The sequence below is a fragment of the Neolamprologus brichardi genome, chromosome 17, assembly GCF_056152115.1.
Source record: "Neolamprologus brichardi isolate AB-2024 chromosome 17, ASM5615211v1, whole genome shotgun sequence".
In the NCBI taxonomy this organism is placed as follows: domain Eukaryota; kingdom Metazoa; phylum Chordata; class Actinopteri; order Cichliformes; family Cichlidae; genus Neolamprologus; species Neolamprologus brichardi.
This window is the reverse complement of record NC_142120.1, coordinates 4,844,750-4,864,307: the sequence shown is the minus strand read 5'-3', so window position 1 is coordinate 4,864,307 and position 19,558 is coordinate 4,844,750. Positions and strand designations below refer to the sequence as shown.

General features: G+C 40.7%; 1 protein-coding gene across 1 annotated transcript in view; it reads right to left on the bottom strand.

The window, feature by feature from the left end:
- slc2a13a (solute carrier family 2 member 13a) overlaps positions 1–19,558 on the bottom strand; it is a 99,960-nt gene that overhangs the window by 3,577 nt on the left and 76,825 nt on the right. The window contains exons 5-9 of the mRNA XM_087831145.1: positions 8,440–8,603; positions 8,214–8,334; positions 3,055–3,180; positions 2,776–2,894; positions 488–640 (exon numbers count right to left, since the gene is read on the bottom strand). Coding sequence (XP_087687271.1) covers positions 488–640; positions 2,776–2,894; positions 3,055–3,180; positions 8,214–8,334; positions 8,440–8,603 — 683 coding nt within the window. The remainder of the gene's footprint in view (positions 1–487; positions 641–2,775; positions 2,895–3,054; positions 3,181–8,213; positions 8,335–8,439; positions 8,604–19,558) is intronic.

The following is a 19,558-nucleotide window of genomic DNA, read 5'->3' as shown; positions in this document are numbered from 1 at the left end:
ACACAGGTTTAATGAGATTTTGTCGCAACTGTGGTCCATATTTTCTTCTTGTCAACGCACAGTGACATTTTTAAGTTGCAGCCGAGTGCACTTTAAGATTTAACAAGACAACATCTTGTGTTTTCCCAGCTTTGACATTATTTGCCTCACTTTTAGTAAATGATTGCTATCAAGCAGATGAATTGGTGAATGACTCCGAATCGATAATTAATCCAGTGGATCTCAGGATGCCTCCACAATCACCCCTGATTGATTGATCTCCAACTCCGCCAAAGGTCAGCTCCTTCCTGTGTGAGGGGAAACCTGCTGTTGTGCTACACTGACTGAGGACTTATGCAAGATGGGTGGAAGAAAGCATCACTTCAGGGTATCAACAAGCTGTTCTGTCCTTATTGCTCTTAATGGGAACACAAAAATACCTCTTACGTGTAAAAAATAAAGGATAAAATCTTTCAAGGTTATTATTTCCTTACACACAGAAACTGACCATAGTAGGTGATGTACTGAGCCAGGTGGAGGAAGGTAAGAGACACCAGGATGTTGAAGGTCCAGTTGACCCCTGCTGCACAGGCGTTCCCTGTGCTCCTTGCCCAAAGAGGATAGATCTCAGAGTTGATGGTCCATGGCATTGGACCCATACCTGCGACAGACAAGTGAGAATGAGCTGTGGGACCGTTTGATTAAGAGGTGGAGATGTGAGATGGATGGAGAACTGCACTATATTTTGTTTAAGTCTTGTCAGCAGCACTTCATACAGCTTATTTCATTTTCAGACATGTAAAAAATTCAAAACTCAAATTGTAAATGACCTTTAAATTTGGGAAATATTTTTACGTTTGTTTGAAAGGTACTTACTTCGGTTTTATTTTGAAATCCATGCTTTTATTTTGAAACAGGAAACTGGCGCAAAACCGTTAAAGGGCTGTTAGTAACGTTTCTTTTAGGATATGGTAAATAGTGTGCCTTAAAGTGTAAAATATGTACGTTTTCTTTGCCAATTAGTACCTGGCTGACAGTGGCACAAGGTTTGTTAATGTTTCCTTTAACGGAATAAGTTACATGCAATCAAAATGTCGTTTAATAGAGTTTATGTTGTTAACCTTGACCTTGATGTGTAGTTGTAAGTTAGTGAGGCGATATAATGAATTGAGTGATGTAAATTTGATGTATATGCTATATGTGAGCAGGAGAAATTTGTTTCCTTTGATGTTATTAATATTAATGTATTAATATTGCTGGTTTTGTTTTGCTCATAGCTCTTACGGTGTCTTCACTGAATGTTTCAATAAACACCTTTCCAATAAAACCTCTGTGAAGCATCAGTATAAGAGACCATCATTCAGCCAGGGATGCTACACAAATGTTCTACAGTCTGTATATTTCAAAAGGATATGAGATTACAGTAGAAGAAAGGGAAGTGTAGATACTTTATAACAGCGGATCCCAACCGCCAGGCCACGGACTGGTACCAGGCCGTCAGTCGTTTGGTACCGGGCCGCGAGAGTTGAGGCTCGGGTGTGAAATTTATGGTTTTCAGGGTTTTTATCGTTAACTCGGTTTCCCTGGGTCTTTTCCCGTGTTGTAGTTGTGCGTCTTATTTTGAAATAAATATTTACGCGTTACCATAGCGACCAGAGAGCATTAAGGGGCAGAGAGGAGGATGTTATTCTCAATGTTGTTGGCGCATTTCAGGAGGACGCTGCTAATAAAGTTACACAATTACACGGTGAATTCTCGTTTATTATTATATTTACAAAATACCACAGTTTGTGTCTTGGTCGCATCATTTTATTTTGTTATATTTATCCACAACACCTCACCTCGGTCCGTGAAAATATTATCTGACATTAAACCGGTCCGTGGAGCAAAAGGTTGAGGACTGCTGCTTTATAATACAGCCCATACCCCTGTCAGACCCTTGAATTCCAATCCAAGGAGACAAGGACAGGATACCACAAAGAGGAAATTTTGGTTGTCCTTTACTTTAAAATACCCGAAAGTTACTAATTAAATAAAAAATACATGAAGTTCGATTTGCATCCTCTTTCTTCTCCCTAGACTCTCAATTAAGAAGAATTACATGGTAAATGTAGAAAAATTACATAATCAGTCGTGGGCTGTGTTATGAAGTGCTACCGTGCCTATAATAGAAACAAAGACGGTAGTTGAATTTGACAGAAGCAGAAAAGCTCTATCAATATGCAGCATCTACATACAAGTAAAAAGATATTTGATTTGATTTGATTTGCGGTCAGCTGCTGATTCCTTTTGTAGGTTGAGTAGTATTGACCAGGCAAATTTACGCAGGCTTTGGCTGCGTACAGGTAAACAGTCCATGTGGAAAATAAAATAAAAACATATATGCCAAAATGCAGTTTTATAACTACTGGCTCTTGTTTAGCTATGAGACTATGATCTACCTGTTTATTTGCGTTTTAAAAACTATCTGCATTTCTGGACTCTAAACAATGAACAGTACACCGACTAGGCGTTTAGACAGCAGCCAATGGGTTGGTGCTTTGTTAGGATTATAATGGATCCTGTTAACTCTGGTAAGCACTCAGACAAACACATCTGCAGCTAGTCCAACACAGCGAGGTTTAGCTTTGGCAGGCTATCAGAACATAGTGTGCTTTGTCCCACACTGCATTTTCAGAATTAAAAAAAAATATGTTCAATTTTTGGTTCTTTTTTTGTTATTGTTTGTTTTGTTTTCCCCAAAAGCATCCTGGTGTTGGATCTCATGGGGACTAAAACTAAGGTTCAGTCTCTCACCCGGCGCAAAGGCAGCCAAGTAGAGCACCAGTCCCAGTAAAACCAACCAGGAGAAGGAGGTGGGGCAGTAGTTGTAGGCCCAGTAGGTCTGATCTCTCATCAGGGTAGAGTTGGAGCATCTATAAGAGGCATGCACATTTTAGTTAGTTAGACTTTACCAATCCTTCTTAAAACTGTGGGGGGCGGGGGGGGGGGGGGGGGGGCAGTTAAAGGTGAGATGTGTTATTTCACTGCATCCTAATGCACTTCCACATGCTCACTTTGCATCCTGTGACTCACCTGCCCCATGCTGCGTGCTCGGTGGAGGCCTTATTGACTGTCACGCAGGAGGAGGTGAGCAGCGCCGAGCCATTCTCACGGTAACAGAAGCCGCATCCAGGATCCAGCATGCACGGCTCGCACACCCTAACAGCAGACGCAACACGCATTAACTCTCATTGCTCTGAAGACAATCAATCAAACGGCAGCTTGTAATCACATTCTTTTACGTCTGCCTTTCCTCTATAGGATGCTGAGAAACTCCTCGTAAAAGTTCAATATGAATGTAAACGTACCTGCTGCTACTGGACAAGATGCAAATATAACAGAAAAACAGCTACCCACCCATCTAACTGAGGCACACATCTCTCACCAAAATCAGGAAATGCATGAGACATTCGTCCTCACTGTGTGGGATTCACTATCATTACATTTCTTTTCCTATGCTGTTCCCAGCTGTGTTAATTTAAACTACATCCTATCACATTATCATGTTCTGCGGTCTGTTTCTTAACGAGCAGTCCTTATTTTTGAGTGTTTCAACTGAACAGCTTCACAAGGGTGCACTCATCTTTCCCCATGCTATTTCATCAGGTTCAAGGTAGGTCATGAAATGCACACTCTGCTTGAGAGATCTATTTTTATTGTCCGTAGCTTTCAGGGAAACTTTTATGAAAATAACACCATGTATTCAGAAGTAACTATTGCAGGAAGGCGAGGAGAAAGATATAACCACTTAGCATTAGCTGCTTAGAAGTATCTGTAACACTTATATAGATATTGTTAAGTATTAGTAAAGCTAAAGCCCACTAAACATCTGTTTGTATAAAAAGAAAAAATCCCAGAGACATTAGCAGGTCAGGCTAGCTAGCCCAGCAGTAATGTAATGCTAGTGATACCTTAGCACTCCTAAGGGTTTTTATTAGCGTTAGGTAGCATTGCAGGCTGGTTATGTCATAGATGGCAATTTCACCACTGTACTACTCATGGACTCCCCTTTTACCATGTGTGTAATGCAATGAGACAGTTCAGGAGACTAAGATGTATATTTTATACATATATTTTATACCATATGTTTTAAATTATATTTACTATATACATATATTTTATTCCATATTTGATATTTATCTGGTGACAAAAGTAAGCATAATGTAGATAGGTCCTAAAAGGATGAAACCCTTTCCCAATAGAAAAGCGGGGAGCTCGTCTAGAAATCCCTATCAGTAAAATCTATGATAGTTCCCCTTTAACCTTAGTGCTTTCCATCAGGAGCAACCTTCACCCTTAACCTCTTAAGCCCCAAGGGGGTTTCTGAGCTTCCTGCTCGAAAATGTAATGCCCAAATTTAATTGATTATTTCTCTGCAATTACAAACTCTGTCCTTACAATCTTGGTATCAAAATAAAGCTAACACTTGTGAAATTTCATCAGAGGTGTAAATATTGAATCAGATATTACTGTGTCAAAGTTACTGAGACTGGAACACAGAAAAAGTAAGTAGATTTTATCCTCGCCTAATTTTTTTTTTTTTTTTTTAATTTTTAGCATATAACCCTTTGAAAAATATGCCTCAGATCACATTTGGTTCCAGAAATCCAGTAACCAACATATAAACATCATCTGTGCAAAGATTTATGTTTCTAAAGTGAAACAGTGAAAAATTACAGCGCTGTCAATACATGAATATCCAGACGTTGTACAAAAATGTCCAATTTTGGCACACAATTGGACACCATGCCAGTTGATTTTTTTTTAGGTATTAAAGAGCAGAAATTAATAAATTTTATTAACAGGCCTAAACATGCTTTTTTTAAAAAATATATTTTTGAAGAACACATTTACATGGTAATGGCCCTTTTCTGCAGCGCGCATAGAGCGTTTGATTGGCCTCTGGCCCTTTAAACTCCCAGGGGCTGTAACTTTGGTTTCTTTTGGTCAATTTGCGTGATTGACACCTCTTTTTAATCGTTTGAGCCAATAGATTCACAGTGATGATGCCACGTTCACGTCACTTCAACCAATCAGACGTTGTGATGCCAAAACCCACGTGGGCCCAAATTTACTGCATGTGGCGTCTGTTCAGTCACGTGTCTGTAGGTGGGTCTAAAATGGAGGTTGTTGACGGAAAACTGCTCTGATGCGGCTAGGTAGGCATGGCAACTACTGTTAGTCACGTGGCTACCGGCTACCAGCGAAAATAACGGAGGAAATCGGGACGGTAAGCCAATTTCTGTCTTAGCGCATTTGCGCTGCTGTGTGTTTTTGTGGTCTTCTTTTGTGGCTCATTCAGTGAATTTTGGTCTGATCGTGGTGAAACTTGGTGTGTGGAGTCAGTGATAGCTCTGGAAGCTAACCAGCCCATCTTTAGCCGGTTACACAAGTCTGAAGAATTTCTGGTTCGGTTTTGTTTGTTTAGCGGACTTCTGTGCATTTACGTAACTGCTCGTTTAATCACGGCTTGTTTTTGGTGTGTTTGGTGGTTGTAGAAATGGTTTATATGACATTTTAGCTGAGATTCTGAGGTTTCTGTGGATACCACACATGTCTGGACTTATATTTCTCAACCCGAGTTATAACCGATTAAACGTGATCTCCTCCTTTCTGCCCCGGTACCGGGGGCGTGGGGATTAAGTGGTTAAATTAGTGGACAACCCACTCCACCAAACGATAGCCAACTCCAGGTCCGCAGTCAGTATAAATGACTAAGTTAAGACCAGGTGAGTCAAAAAAATTTTGTAAAACATCAAATATTTGCACAAATGTTATGTGTCCAGTGCGTAAAGGGCTTTAGCTCTCCTTAGTCAAACCCCAAAATAGCACGTTAAGAAAACATCTTTAAATGGGACATCTGAGCACCAAAGCACTTAAGAGGCTACTGGTGGTTCTGGTGCTCTGTTGATGCTGCTGTGGTCAGTGAAGGGATGCGTGTGGGTTCATGTGAAGCAAAGTGAATTCAGTAAAGCTTTTCCAGTGTGGTAAAAGCACTCATCTCTTCAAATTATCCCTGCGTTTATGTGGGTTATAGCACGCGGTCGCAGGACAGCGAGTGCATTAGGCATTGCCTGTCGTTGTGATGAAAGACTGCCGTTACACATGAGCTTCATCTCGTGTCTGCGTAAGTGAGAGTAAATTGCAACACGGAGGCATCTGATGACTGTTTCATTCGGAAACAAACTCTGGCTCACCGCCTGCCTTCTGCTGCTGCTGGGGACAGTCGAGTGAAATGGGAGTGACAGATGTTAGATGATGAACTGTTAAAATCATTTAATTACATTTATTAGGTAAAATAATTGACCACAATTTCTAACACCTATGCTGGCACTAATTTTGACCTCTGAGTACTCAGAGAAATCTAGATCTGTTTTAACGTATGTGTAACTTCACCACAACAATTCTTTTAGGAGGGTTTTATTCTCTTTCCACCACTTAGTGTCCTCTGCTCTAAAACTGCAAAATACTAAGTGCCTTTACTAAGAACAGAAGTGCTCCAAGGTCAACAGTAGCTTTCTCATGCCAGCACCCCCATTTCCAGTTCTTGTTTACCATTTTAAGCTATGCTACAATACCAAATGTACCGCTTTGTGTTTTCCTCCAACCTTCTGCAGAGTGTGACACCTTAATACAAACACAGAAATCGGTATTTTCCTTCATATGTGCTAGATGATCAGACGGAGTAATTCAGAGGGACTCGGAGGTCTAAAGTCATACCTACTCCTCACATCCTGAAGGGAAATAACAACCCTCATTACTAGGTTTGATAGTGTAGCTGGATTTCTTTCCACCATGTGTGTCTCAGTATGTCTTTTGGTCCTGGAGAAAGCTACTCTAGTGGTTATACCCCAGAACTTGGTTGCAAGCCATAAAAATGCAATATCCAGTTGGGAAAAAAACACCAGGTGATTTACGTTCAGTTGAGATCAAAATGAAGGGCACATTTGAAGACTGGTGTGCTCCGATGCATGGGTCTTTCTGTATTAATATGGTAATGGAAGCTGAGCACTTACGGTTTGGAATGTCAACATGTTCCAATTCATAAGTGCTGGCAAAACACAGGCTCTCAGTGCCTCTGAATAGGATGGCTTTCTCCTTGGACACCTGTTAGGTGATGTGTTTTGGACATGTCTGACCAAGAGGAGAGACAAGAGAGGAGGGAATGCGTCTCCCCAGCCATCTCTTCCATCGGGGATTGAGGAGTTGGCCAGGGAGAGAAAGATCTGGGTATCTCTGCCTACACTTCTCCCATGACCTGAAATAGACGAATGGATTCATGCATGGGTAGATAAGAAGAAGGAATAATTGAGCCTTGGCGCCTCTGTGATCCAGGTCCTTTTGCATGCTTCAGTTTGAAGGACTTCTTATTGACATCAAGCATCAATGTGATATTAAGGTGCTTTCAGTCCCATTGCCACAGGTGCAAAATCAACCTAGTCATGCAGTCTGCCTTTACTAACAAAAAGCGCATCGAATCTGTGCATGGTGCTGTAATAGTTTGCCACCGTTGAAACAAGTCAGATTTGAACATTTTTCCCTCTTCGTTCTTCCACAATAAACTGTAAGTGGTATTATTGCAAAGTAGAAGCATTTAGGAACCACAGCAGTTCTTAAGTCAGTCATGAAGTGGCAGACTGTGCATAATTACAGAGCGAGTCACCAAATGCTGAGGCTCATAGTGCATATCAGTCACCACCACAACTCAATAACCTCATCTGGCATTAACATCAGCACAAAAACGGTGCACTGGGAGCTTCACAGCATGGGTTTCCACAGCTGTTTGCTTTGATGTCCATTTAATGTCAATTTCATACTGGAATGAAAATCCTTGTTGTTATTATAATCCCATAATAAAGTAAATCTCAATTCCACAGTTTACTATAATGGTTACTGAGTAATTACACCATAGATTAGTGTTTTAACGTGTTCCCTAAAAGACTTGCTTTTGATACCACCGTATTAAATCCTCTGGGTAAATGGTCTTTATTGCTCAAATAGTGTTTTTTTTTAACACTCTGCAGCTAAAATGGTGAACGGTGGAGCAATTAGAATAACTGCAGAAAAGAAAAGACAACCTGTTGTTGGAGCAGGCTAAGAGAACTTAACACTGATAGATTCTGTTGATGTAATAATACCACATACTCTAAGATACATCTGAAACGCCACAGGCCTGTAGATAAAGTACTCACTGGTACTTGGAGCAGGTAGAGTTGGCCATGGCGGGGTCTAATGGGTGGTAGGTGACAGGGGGACTGTGCTGTGCAGACATTAAGAAACCGATGGCCAACAGACTCAAACTGAAACACGTGCCTGTCAAAAAAATAATAATTAAATAACGCACAGAGCGCACAAAAACAACTTTTAATATTTTTTGTTGATTTGGACAGCTCAAGTCTCCTCCTCCTTTAGCCTTACCTATGATGCTGCCTAGGGTGAGCTTCCTACGCCCCACTCTCTCCACCAGCCACACTCCCAGCAGAGTAAACAGGAAGTTGGTGAGGGTGGTGAGTCCAGCCAGCCAGATTGCCAACCTGTCATCGCGCACTCCTGACATCTGCAGGATGGTGGCACTGTAGTACCTATGTGACATGAGAGAAAAAAGAAAAAGCAAAGTTAGAGAATAATAATAAGAAAAACGAAGCATAAAAATAGGTCAAGAGTATCCTTCTTGTCTATAAACACAGACAGATTGGCAACACATTGCAGTCAGTCTTAGTTAGTCTGTGCCTATGAGTCCAACTTGTCTGTGACATGTTTCTTTGCAACAGACTTGACTTACCTGACTGCCAACTGGTTGTATTCTGGCTATATTTCTGCATATAAACAAGTTTGCAGTTAAATCATTCTCCTAAAGCAACTATTTGTGGAGGAATTTCTGAATTTGTGCCAGAATTTAAAAGTTAAACCACTTTATGAAAATACACATTTCAAACCGCCTTACATTCTCTTGGTTTGAATACAGTTGGAAACATTCTGGATAATGTTAGTGTGCAGAGTCAACAAAACACAAGAACGGCATATTCATTTTTCAAGAGTAACTGTTATTACACTGTTATTACACATATTACACTTCAGTTCAATACATTTTAATTTTATTTATAAAGTATCAAATCACTACAGTCGCTTCAAGGCGTATTGTAAGACAAAAACCCTACAAAGTATTTCAAGTACTGTATAATTGTATTTGGAGAAATGTTAAGCAGTCTCAGCACAATATTATGGCTATATTAAAGTATAAATATCAAACAGAAACATATACAAAACTGCAATCAATCTTTAAGTCAACAAGCCAATCACAGCCTCTCTTCGTAAGAGCAATTCACTCATCCACCAACCCCAGTCTCTCTACTTGAGCACCAGTCGCTCCACTAGCGATCAGTTATAAATAGGCTCTCTCTTCATCTCGCATATAATATAATTATGCACTTGCAACTCTGGCACCATGTTGCTCCACGTGTGCAGATTAACAGCAATCATCATCAACAAGGCTCTAAGCAGGCTGCGGTCAACAATGCAGACACCTGCACAGAGTCCATTTCCCGTTTCAACTTTGCTACTTTGTAACTAAGAAAGATGAGTGGAAAAAACAAAAGGACATGCATGCAGAAAACGATGAAACAAAATGCACACACCTGCAGGGACTCTTTAAAGTAAACACCTCCAGGCAGTTTAAAGTAAAGTATAAATGCGCTCATTGGCAGAAAACACATCATTACCCGAAATAAACACAACGCGTGCAAGCACATTCAATAGATAGGGACTCAGCAACCTTGAGAGAATGCAACACAAATACAAAGAAGGTAAGACTCATTAAGAAAAAGCTCAAATAAATCTACAGCATTGTCTGCCTGCCTGTGTCTCTAAAGGCAGCTCAGAATTAGCATTCTGCTTTTCATCTCTTCAAAAGCATCGTTATCTCGCTCTTGTTCTCTCTCTCTCTCTCCCAAAACAAAGACATTCATTTGAGGGATTTGCATAATAACACTTTACTTTTTCTGCCATGGTATCCACTCAGACAGAACGAGAACAGGAAAGGAAATGAGATGGTGTGAAACTCGGGTTTAAAAGCATGACCTACAGTCTTATAAGGTGCATGAGGTGATAAATGTTTTTGATGGAATTATTAGGCTTCTGCAGACTGAGATATGTGCCGGTAAAAATGCACGTGCTTAATGGACACACACTCACACACGCGCGAGAAATGAGTCGGTTTTGGAGCAGCAGCAGGAGTAAAAGCACTATTTCTGTTCTCAGCAGTACAGCCCGCTGTGCTCCATCTCCAGCCCTGCATCTTCCTGATTACAGCACAGACACACGCACACACGCGCGCACACATTGTGTTCTGACTTAAAAAGTACTGTGAACAAAAGCCTCCAGAAACAAAATTATCATTTTTTGACCACAGTGCCAAGAAGCACGGCCTGTGTTAAATGTTAAAAGCATCTCTGAACTGGCATTTCAGGCTTTTAAAAGCCCCAAAGAGACGCTCGAGAGGCAAACATGGCCGTCGGATTTCTAAAAGACATTGTTATCCATCATCAAGTGCTACGGTGTCATTCTAAGGTGTCATGATGAAATCTCAATGAAAAAAAAAAGAAATAAGTGGGGAACATAATATATAAAGAACTACTCATCTATAAGTTGATAAATCAACTTTAACCATGTAAGACCCAACCCATCAAAAAATACCCAGAAAATTTAGATTTTTTGAAACTGAGATGTTTATTAACTCTTATAACAAAATCCACTTTTTTTTGCTATATATCATGTTGTGTATGATATATTTCTATTATATATGTATTATATATTTTTTGTATCGCATTTGATACATTGGGCTTTTTTGGCAACTTTTTGTTAACTACAATGTTAATTTTAGACAAAAAAAGAGTTTTGTCCATAACATTTTTCAAATTATGGCTGATCATGTTGATGAGATAGAGGTCTCAGAGACTCATATATCAAATATGATACAGAGGGCATTAGAAGACTAAAAAAATTTCAAAATCATGTTTTTACTTTTATTTATTTATGTGAGTGTCTACATTACAGCCATCTTTAACACATAGCGGAGGCTCTGTCATGTTTTTCAGCGGCATTTCAGCCAGTGGTGTTTGAGCTCTTGTCAAAACTGATTTATAAATTATAAAGACAGAATAGTACCATCAGGTTTTGATCCACAATGCAATACCATCTGGAAAGCAACTGACTGCATACTTTTTCAGCGTGACAATGATCCTGTCATTGCTGTAAAAGCATACCCTGAGAAAAACAAACACTGGAACACTAACAATCATGGACGGGCTCCCCAGCGCCCGGACATCAACATTACTTGTAGGTAGGGCTGCCACAAATGATTATTTTGATAGTCGACTAGTCACCGATTATTTTTGCGATTAGTCGACTAATCAGATCCATTGGACGTAAAACGTACAGCTTATTGCACCAGGAGCATCTGCTCTTATATAAAGTGTTTAAGGTATGTGCTAACTAAAAATAAAGACAAAATGATAGTTTATTAAATTTTAATGAAATTTGCAGATTGTTTCGGTGAAGTTTAATAAACTCCTTGCTATCTAAAATATAACAGGACACCGGAGTATTTTCTCGAGCATCTCACACTTCTGATAATCAGCTGTCTGCTTGACATTTATTCAGCTGTGTAAAAACTATAACTTTAATCTCAGCCAAACCGATTTACTCAGGAACAAATAAAAGACTAAAAAAAGCCAAACAATAACATTTTTAAGTTATCTAAGTGACTTATATATCATGTTTAACCTGAGTAGCGAAAGACGGCCGGTGGGTTTGAAAACGATTTGCAGGGAGTCCGGTGTTTCACGGCTCTAGTTAGCCTAGCCCCCGGCTAGCTATCGAGCTAGTGGGTAACAGACGTCTCCGAAAACGTCGGAGCGCTTTTGAAAATATGTGGTGTCTTGATAAGCTGAGCAGATATTTGAGGTTTACACAGCTACATTCTCACCTGAAAATGTGTTAAACTTTTATTTTGTGACCCAGAAAGAATAATAAGAGTAATATTAAAACTAACTAGCTGCCGCCATTGTTGGAAACTGAGCTGGGCTGCGCTATGAATTCTGGGACACAGCTTCTTCTTCTTCTTCGGGGTTTAACGGCAGCTGACATCCTTGTACATGCAGTGCTGCCATCTTCGGTTTCAGTCCGTTATTACACTCTTAAATCCTACTACTTATTCCTGCGTCTTTTGTGATCTTACAAAGCTTCAAACGATGCGTCGACTATTAAATTAGTCATTGACGATTTTGATAGTCGATGTAATCGTGACTAGTCGACTAATCGTGGCAGCCCTACTTGTAGGTATTTCAATACATTCTTATATTTCCCATTTTTCCAGCAATCTTTAAAAAAAGAAAAAAAGAAAAGAGGTGTGGCTCAAGACATGCAGTTATTGGGGTTAGGTTCATCAGTAATTCTAAATTGCCCATAGGTGTGAATGGTTGTGTGTCTCTCTGTGTTAGCCCTGCGCCAGACTGGTGACCTGACCAGGATGTACCCAACCTCTCAACCTATGATAACTGGGATAGGCTCCAGTCCCTCCACAACCCTAATAAGAGTAAACAAAAACATTTGAATGGATGGTAGCTACTGAAGTATCTAATTTTGAAATGAATGTCTTTCCACAGCAATACATTTATAACCGGAAAGAAAAGGAAAACAAAGAACGTTTTCTTTTTCCTTCTGTATATTTTCTCACCTGCAAATAGCAGGCTGCTTATGACAGCGCTCGAGCAGGAGACAGACTGATACTCTGGTATAAGAGATCAATGCACAAAGAAGTGAAGCAGCTCAGTATTCCCATGGACATTCCTCACTGGATGACATGGTGTCACATTCAGAGCACTGTAGTGCAGGTTGTTGGGATGTAATGTTCTTTGGTTAATTTCTGGGTATTACCTTATGTGTATGAACAGCGTGGTTCCAAATTAAGCCAGTCTGTTTATTTGATAATGAAATCAATTTGTAGTGTCATGGTTAAGTGTAAATATTTGTATTATATATGTGTTGTTTCTTGGCATTTTCCCCCTTTATGATATCATAGCTTTTCTGTAGCGCTACAAACCTGAAGGGTTTCAGGTGTCACTTCTCATACAAAGTGACACCTCTCGGTCTAAAACACCCACTAGTTGTCGGCTATTAGCACACATCACAGAGCGACAGGAAATACTCCATGTAGGGTTTGAATGAAACAGCAGTCTGAGGTAATTTCAGAGGACTGTTTCATAAAATCTCTGTGCTTTCATTTCTGTTAACAATCAAAGCAGTCTTTGAGAGAAAAACTTCAAAGCACCTGTAAGAGCTGAGCTAGTGGAAACAGGCTGTAGCGTAGTCACAGGAGAGTCAGGTCCCTGTCTTTTACTGTCCTGTAATTGTTACATCATCTGCAAACTTTCGAAACTATGCAGCCATTCTGTGCCATAAAAGTCTCTCAATTAAAGACACAGTTTAGAAGCAAAGCACAAAAAGTGGTGCTGGAAAAAGCTACAGTAGGAAACTTTTAATTACCGTAATTGTCGGGCTATAAGCCGCTACTTTTTGCACAAGCTTTGAACCCTGCGGCTTTTAGTCAGGTGCGGCTTTTCTATGGATTGTCCATGATTTTTGTGATATCGTAAGACAATTTGTTTTGTTTGTTCCGCTGTTGTACGGCACTACGTTGCCTGGCGGAAGGGCATGTGATCAGACACACAGTATCGGGGTTCAAGAGTGGTATGTTGGTCACATGTCCATCCGCCAGGCAACATAGTGCCGTACAAGTAGCGCGAAAAACAACTTCAAAGTAGCGCTACGCGTTCAGCAGGAGGCGTGGATGACGAGCGGCGATAAACTTGCGAAAAGCAAGTTATGCTCAACTCCAGCAGCGGTTTTAGATACGGGCGACACGGGCGGTTGCCCGGGGCGGCATCATGGTGGGGGCAGCATCACGGCTCGTTCTCATGCTGCCCCGACATCATGCCAGCGCATATTGGGAATGGCATTGGTTTTCTATCACCCATTTGCTGGGAGTAAGGGCGCCCTCCGTTTGCGAGGTGCGCCTGCTGCTTGCGGCACAGGGAGGAGAGGGCGGGGCGGCGAGGGATGCTCTGGCTGGCTGGAGCAGCAAAAATGACCAACTCGCAAAATAAAACAAATTACAAACAAACCAACAAACACAAAAACACCAGACATCATGATACAGACTTATAATTTGCACCGATGCTTTTTCAAAATTCTATACGGGAAAAGTGAGCGCGAGAGCCCTCGGTGCGCCTGCTCGCTGCTGAAGTCAAAGTAAACTTTATTGTCATCTCCGCTACATACAGTCCAGTATATAGAGAGACGAGACGACGAGGCTCCAGTTACAGCAGTGCAAGTAAACAAACAATATATATAAGAAGAGTAAGAAAATAAATATACACTTTAGGACTAGGGGTAAAGGGATCAATAACAATTGAAAATGTATATTTTATATTTTGTTGATCTAAAGTCTCACACACAACTCGTTTTTAAACTCTAAAAAAAGAGAAAAGAAGAGGAGGAGCGTAGCGACTTCCACAGTCGCTAGAGGCCGGGGACTGAGCCTGCCTATTTGCCTGTCAACTTTACGCAATAATGCGAGAGGTGGAATTACTTGCTTGTTTATTAAAGTGCTTGGAAAGTTTACAGAGCAATGTGATCGGCTCGCGATTCAAACACTTAAAACATCACAGGCTCTAATGCAACAAGGGGAAACTCGTTGTGCTGCGGTCAACAAAAACTACGGCTACCCAGCCCTGCTCTGTCAAAATCAAACCAGTGAAAGACAGACTGACAACGCCCTCTTAATGTCGCCGCTAGCACCCACGTGACTCCCATTACACATCACCATAGCAACCAAACAAATGAAAACCCAGTGATCCTTAAAATTCAATACATTTAATTATGACTTCTACAAGGAGAAACGAGCAAAAGATACAGGTAAGCAGATGTGTCATTGGATAATGGCAGGTCATGTATCCTAAAACATTAAGAATCAGAATACTTTCTTAATCCCTAAGGAAATTATGTGGGTTACAGTTCCTCCAAGAAGAAATGGTAAAAATAGTAACAGTAACAGACTAAACTCCAAACAATATATACAATAATATAATATTAATTAGTAAGTGTCAATTGTTGATTTGTCCTGTTCTCATTGTATGACGAATTATGATGTCTGTTTAGTAGCCGTTTGCACACAACGTTTGCATACAATGCATACTCTGTCTCTCTCTTCGTGTGTGTGTGTGTGTGAGGGGGGGGGCGCCAGAGGGGGTGTTTGCCCAGGGCGCCAAACAGGCTAGGACCGCCACTGCTCAACTCCACCGGTGGATTCTGACAGTGTGGAAAAGTGTGAAAACATCCATGATCACCAACGGATTTCGAAGGGCTGGACTGCTGCATGATGGAGACACCGCCACGGCCCTTCAGAGGGTGTTCGACTCCGACACTGACAACGAGGATTTGTTTGGTTTTGAAAGTGACAACGAAGGAGAGAAGCGGAGAGTGGAGGACGTAGCCATCCTGAGCCTGTTCGTTTCCAACACTGGAGAAGAGGACTTTGATGGTTTTAGTGCGCAGGAAGAAGAGAAAGATGGTGGTGAATGACTGACTTTTCTTCTTGTTAAAGCCGTGTCACTGCCGTGTTTTTCGCGCTACTTCGTACGGCACTACATTGCCTGGCGGATGGACATGTGACCAACATACCACTCACTGCACCTGAGCCTAAAAGGTAGTCCGAATGTATTTTTCTGGTGTGCTGTAGGTTATTGTTATGTAATAATAATGGATTGGATTTATATAGCGCTTTTCAAGGCACACAAAGCGCTTTACAATGCCACTATTCATTCACTCTCACATTCACACACTGGTGGAGGCAAGCTACGGTTGTAGCCACAGCTGCCCTGGGGCAGACTGACAGAAGCGAGGCTGCCATATCGCGCCATCGGCCCCTCTGGCCAAGACCAGTAGGCGGTAGGGTAAAGTGTCTTGCCCAAGGACACAACGACCAGGACAGAGAGCCCGGGGAACGAACCGGCGACCTTCCGGTTACAGATACACTTCCCAACCCCTGAGCCATGGTTGCCCTAACAAATGTACTACATTTGTTACTCATTTATGAAGCACAGTACATGTTTCGTACTTGTGATTACCGCTACTTGTACATATACCTAAAAAGTTATGCAAATATGTACCCATAACTTGTTTTTCAAAATATTAATAAAAGGGTTGTGTCTCCAAACAGCCATCTCTTTCCTGACAATTCCCTTTGTGCATATTCTCTTACATATGATAAGTCAACATTGAAACACCTGCGGCTTTTAGTCAGGTGCGGCTAATGTATGTACAAAACAGGATTTTCCCCTGATTTTAGCTTGTGCGGCTAATATTCAGGTGTGCTTTGTAGTCCGGGAAATACGGTAGTAAGATCTGCTAAGAGAATTTTCTGTTTCCAGGCCCTCAGTGTTTTTGCAACACGAGAGCTGCAGTGCAGTGGTTTCTTTTTTTTTTAGCTTCATTAAACATTATTAGTCTTTTTTTCGTGCAACTAAAAAATGGGAATGATTTTATGATCGATTCCCTGTGTCCAAATACTGTAAATAATGGATTACAGCTGCTGGTTTCAAACATTTCCCTCGCTCCTAAAATAGATGTATGTAGTGTTACCATGGCCTAGCGTATCCATGCATTATGTCTGTAAGTGTGCTCAGAGGTGGTGTGTTTGTATGTGTTGATGAGGTGGGCATGGTGGGATATCTGTGGTGTGGTTGTGGCTGGTTGGTCTGGGTAAAAGAGCAAAACAAAACAGTATTTTCAGGCCCAGTCTGACCCTGCTGTGGTGTGAAGTGTTGGCGTAAAGCACATAGCAGAAGGTGTGATCTGGCCCTGACCTGTCTGAAAATGGAAACATGGATTAACACTCCTTTTTAAAATGAATACAAGTGTTTCTTTTTTTTAAAACAACAGACAAAAAAAGTCTCACTCTTGAATTCGATGGCTCCCTACTGATCCTCGCACATTTGACATGGGTGGTGATGACAGGACACCTCTTACTCATGCTTGACATTTACTGTCACCTTACAGGATTCTCTTGGAGGCTGCTGACTCTTTGGAAGGACACGTCAGGTCTTCTTAAAGTGCCGTGCTGGTAGCTTTTAGTGTTTAAGCCTATTACGTACAAGTCAGTTATACATTTCTACAAAATATCCCAAAAGTTTTGAAGACATGCGTATGTTCCAGAGAATTATAGAGTTTAATTAATTGTGCAGTTTGCTCCTGACGTTGAGAGCATGGGCAAGGGATGGACAGTTGATTTTCTCAAATGGCCACCATAAGAAACTGGGACTGTGGAGGGCCACAACAATAAACAATAAGCCACAGTTCCTTTTGTGGCCCATCCCTGGCATAAGCCATTTTGTCTTTAAAAAAATATTATATTATAGTAAAAACAAACAGTGTTTTATCAAATAAGCAAGCTGCACAGAAAAGCAGTCATCCTTGGTGACATCGTGAAAACACAAACTGCAGCTCCTTACTGTGTACCTTGAGGTTATCTAGCTCTAATGCGCCCCCGCCTCAATGTTGAAATGCTAAACAGCAGAAATAAGCATGTTTACTTACTAACACAAAACCTGGTTAGTGACACTTTTTTTTATAACTTATCTAAAGTAAAACATTATGTGTCAGCAGGGTTGTCTTCAGTGTTTGGATAATTAAAGATGCATTTCAGCGTTTCATGGGTGATTCATGGATGTGTCTTGCTAACTAAAAGGTTTTGTACATATTTGGTAGAATATAGGATTATGGGCAAACAACCTATGCAGACTTGCATGCATGCAAGAAAACCCCGCACAATAAACAACAACAAAAGGAAAAAACAAAACAAAAAAGCGCCTACAAACCTGCATTCTATCTGAAGACCACCAGGTGGCGATAGCTGCGGTTCCAAAAAGCCTTCTGGTCGCCCAGAGGTTTATGGGTAAACACTTTCCTAATGGGTTTGGTTATGCCATGTTTTAAAATGAAGGATTATCTGTTGTCACAAGACGTTTGCCAATGAGGGAGTGTTTTACAGCCACATCCTTCCTTCCATCCATCTTTCACACTGTCTGTGTAGAAAAATAAAAACCTTAACGCTGGGCAACAAGTAACAAGTTTTTTGTTACTTTGTTATTCATCACTTGGTTAATTTTAATCTAAGCATAATTATAGCTTATGTATGATGCATATCCGAATATACAAGCAAAAATGTCCTCCCTTCCATCAAAACTGGCAACCCTAAAAATTTTATGTTCATACAGCTGATGTAACTGAATGCAAATCAGACAAGACAACGCTTAATCGTCTAATTAAACTGTCAAACAGACCCTGTAAGAAGGCATTTTATCTTTTATTTAGTTTGAAGACAGACATACCTGTACCAACAGTAACAACTACCTGTATTCAAATACAAGTAGTTACATATTGCTTTATTACCTGTCTTTATAGGCTATAAAAGTAAACATGTGGTGTGAAAGAAGAGTAGAGGAAAGGGTTCTCCAATATTCAAGGAAACTCTAACAGAGTGCTACTTATTGACAGAGTACTGATCTAATTATGTAACCTAATAGTATGGATTTAGAGGCAGCTGAAGGATCAGCTGTAAGGCAGCAGTGAAATTATGAGATGAAGCGAGCAAACAAGTGTTAAGTGTGTGTGAGTGGGAATGCAGTGAGTGTGTGGGTGCGCATGTACGAGCAAGTGTTTGCACGTGACTGAGTGACCGATTCACTGAGTAAGAGTGTAACAGACAAGGTGTCAGAGCAGAGAAACAACAGGAGGCATGTATAAAGAGAGAGAGAGAGAAAGAAGTGAGAAAAAGACTGAAAGGTGAGAAAAAGACTGAATGGATGGAGAAAATAGAAAATGAGGGACGTGGGTGTGAAAACAAGAACAATTGGACAGATAAGAAAAGATATGGGGAGAGAGAAAGAGAGACATATATCGGGAGGGAGTGCATGAAAGAGCGATAGACGGAAACAGGGAGACAGAGACTCTCTTGGGAACTGGCCTATTTTTCAAATGAATGCATATGAACGCAGAACTGCATTACATTTACGCTCCGGAACAACAAAAAAGGCTCAGCCCAAATAGGTAAACCTCACACTTCATGTTCTGATTGGCAACTCTGTAAACACACATACACGTTCACACAAATCTGCATTCACAAAGCACCAAGTGTAACATCTGCAGATGTCTGCCACTATCACAGAATTAAACACACTTTGCACTCTCCTCTTTCCCCACTCCTCAAGTAGTAGAAAATACAAAACTCCTAAATCAATCAATAAATTAATGACATTAAATTAATATGGTAAATATAGGGGTCCATTTACCACATAGGGAAGTTAATGTTTAGTTAATTTGGTTGGCTGTAAAAAGAAGGCAAAAGCTCTGCAGAAATGGAAGTGATAAGTAGCCAACAGTAGCGAAAAACAGTTCACAGTAACACAAGTTTTAGCTCATC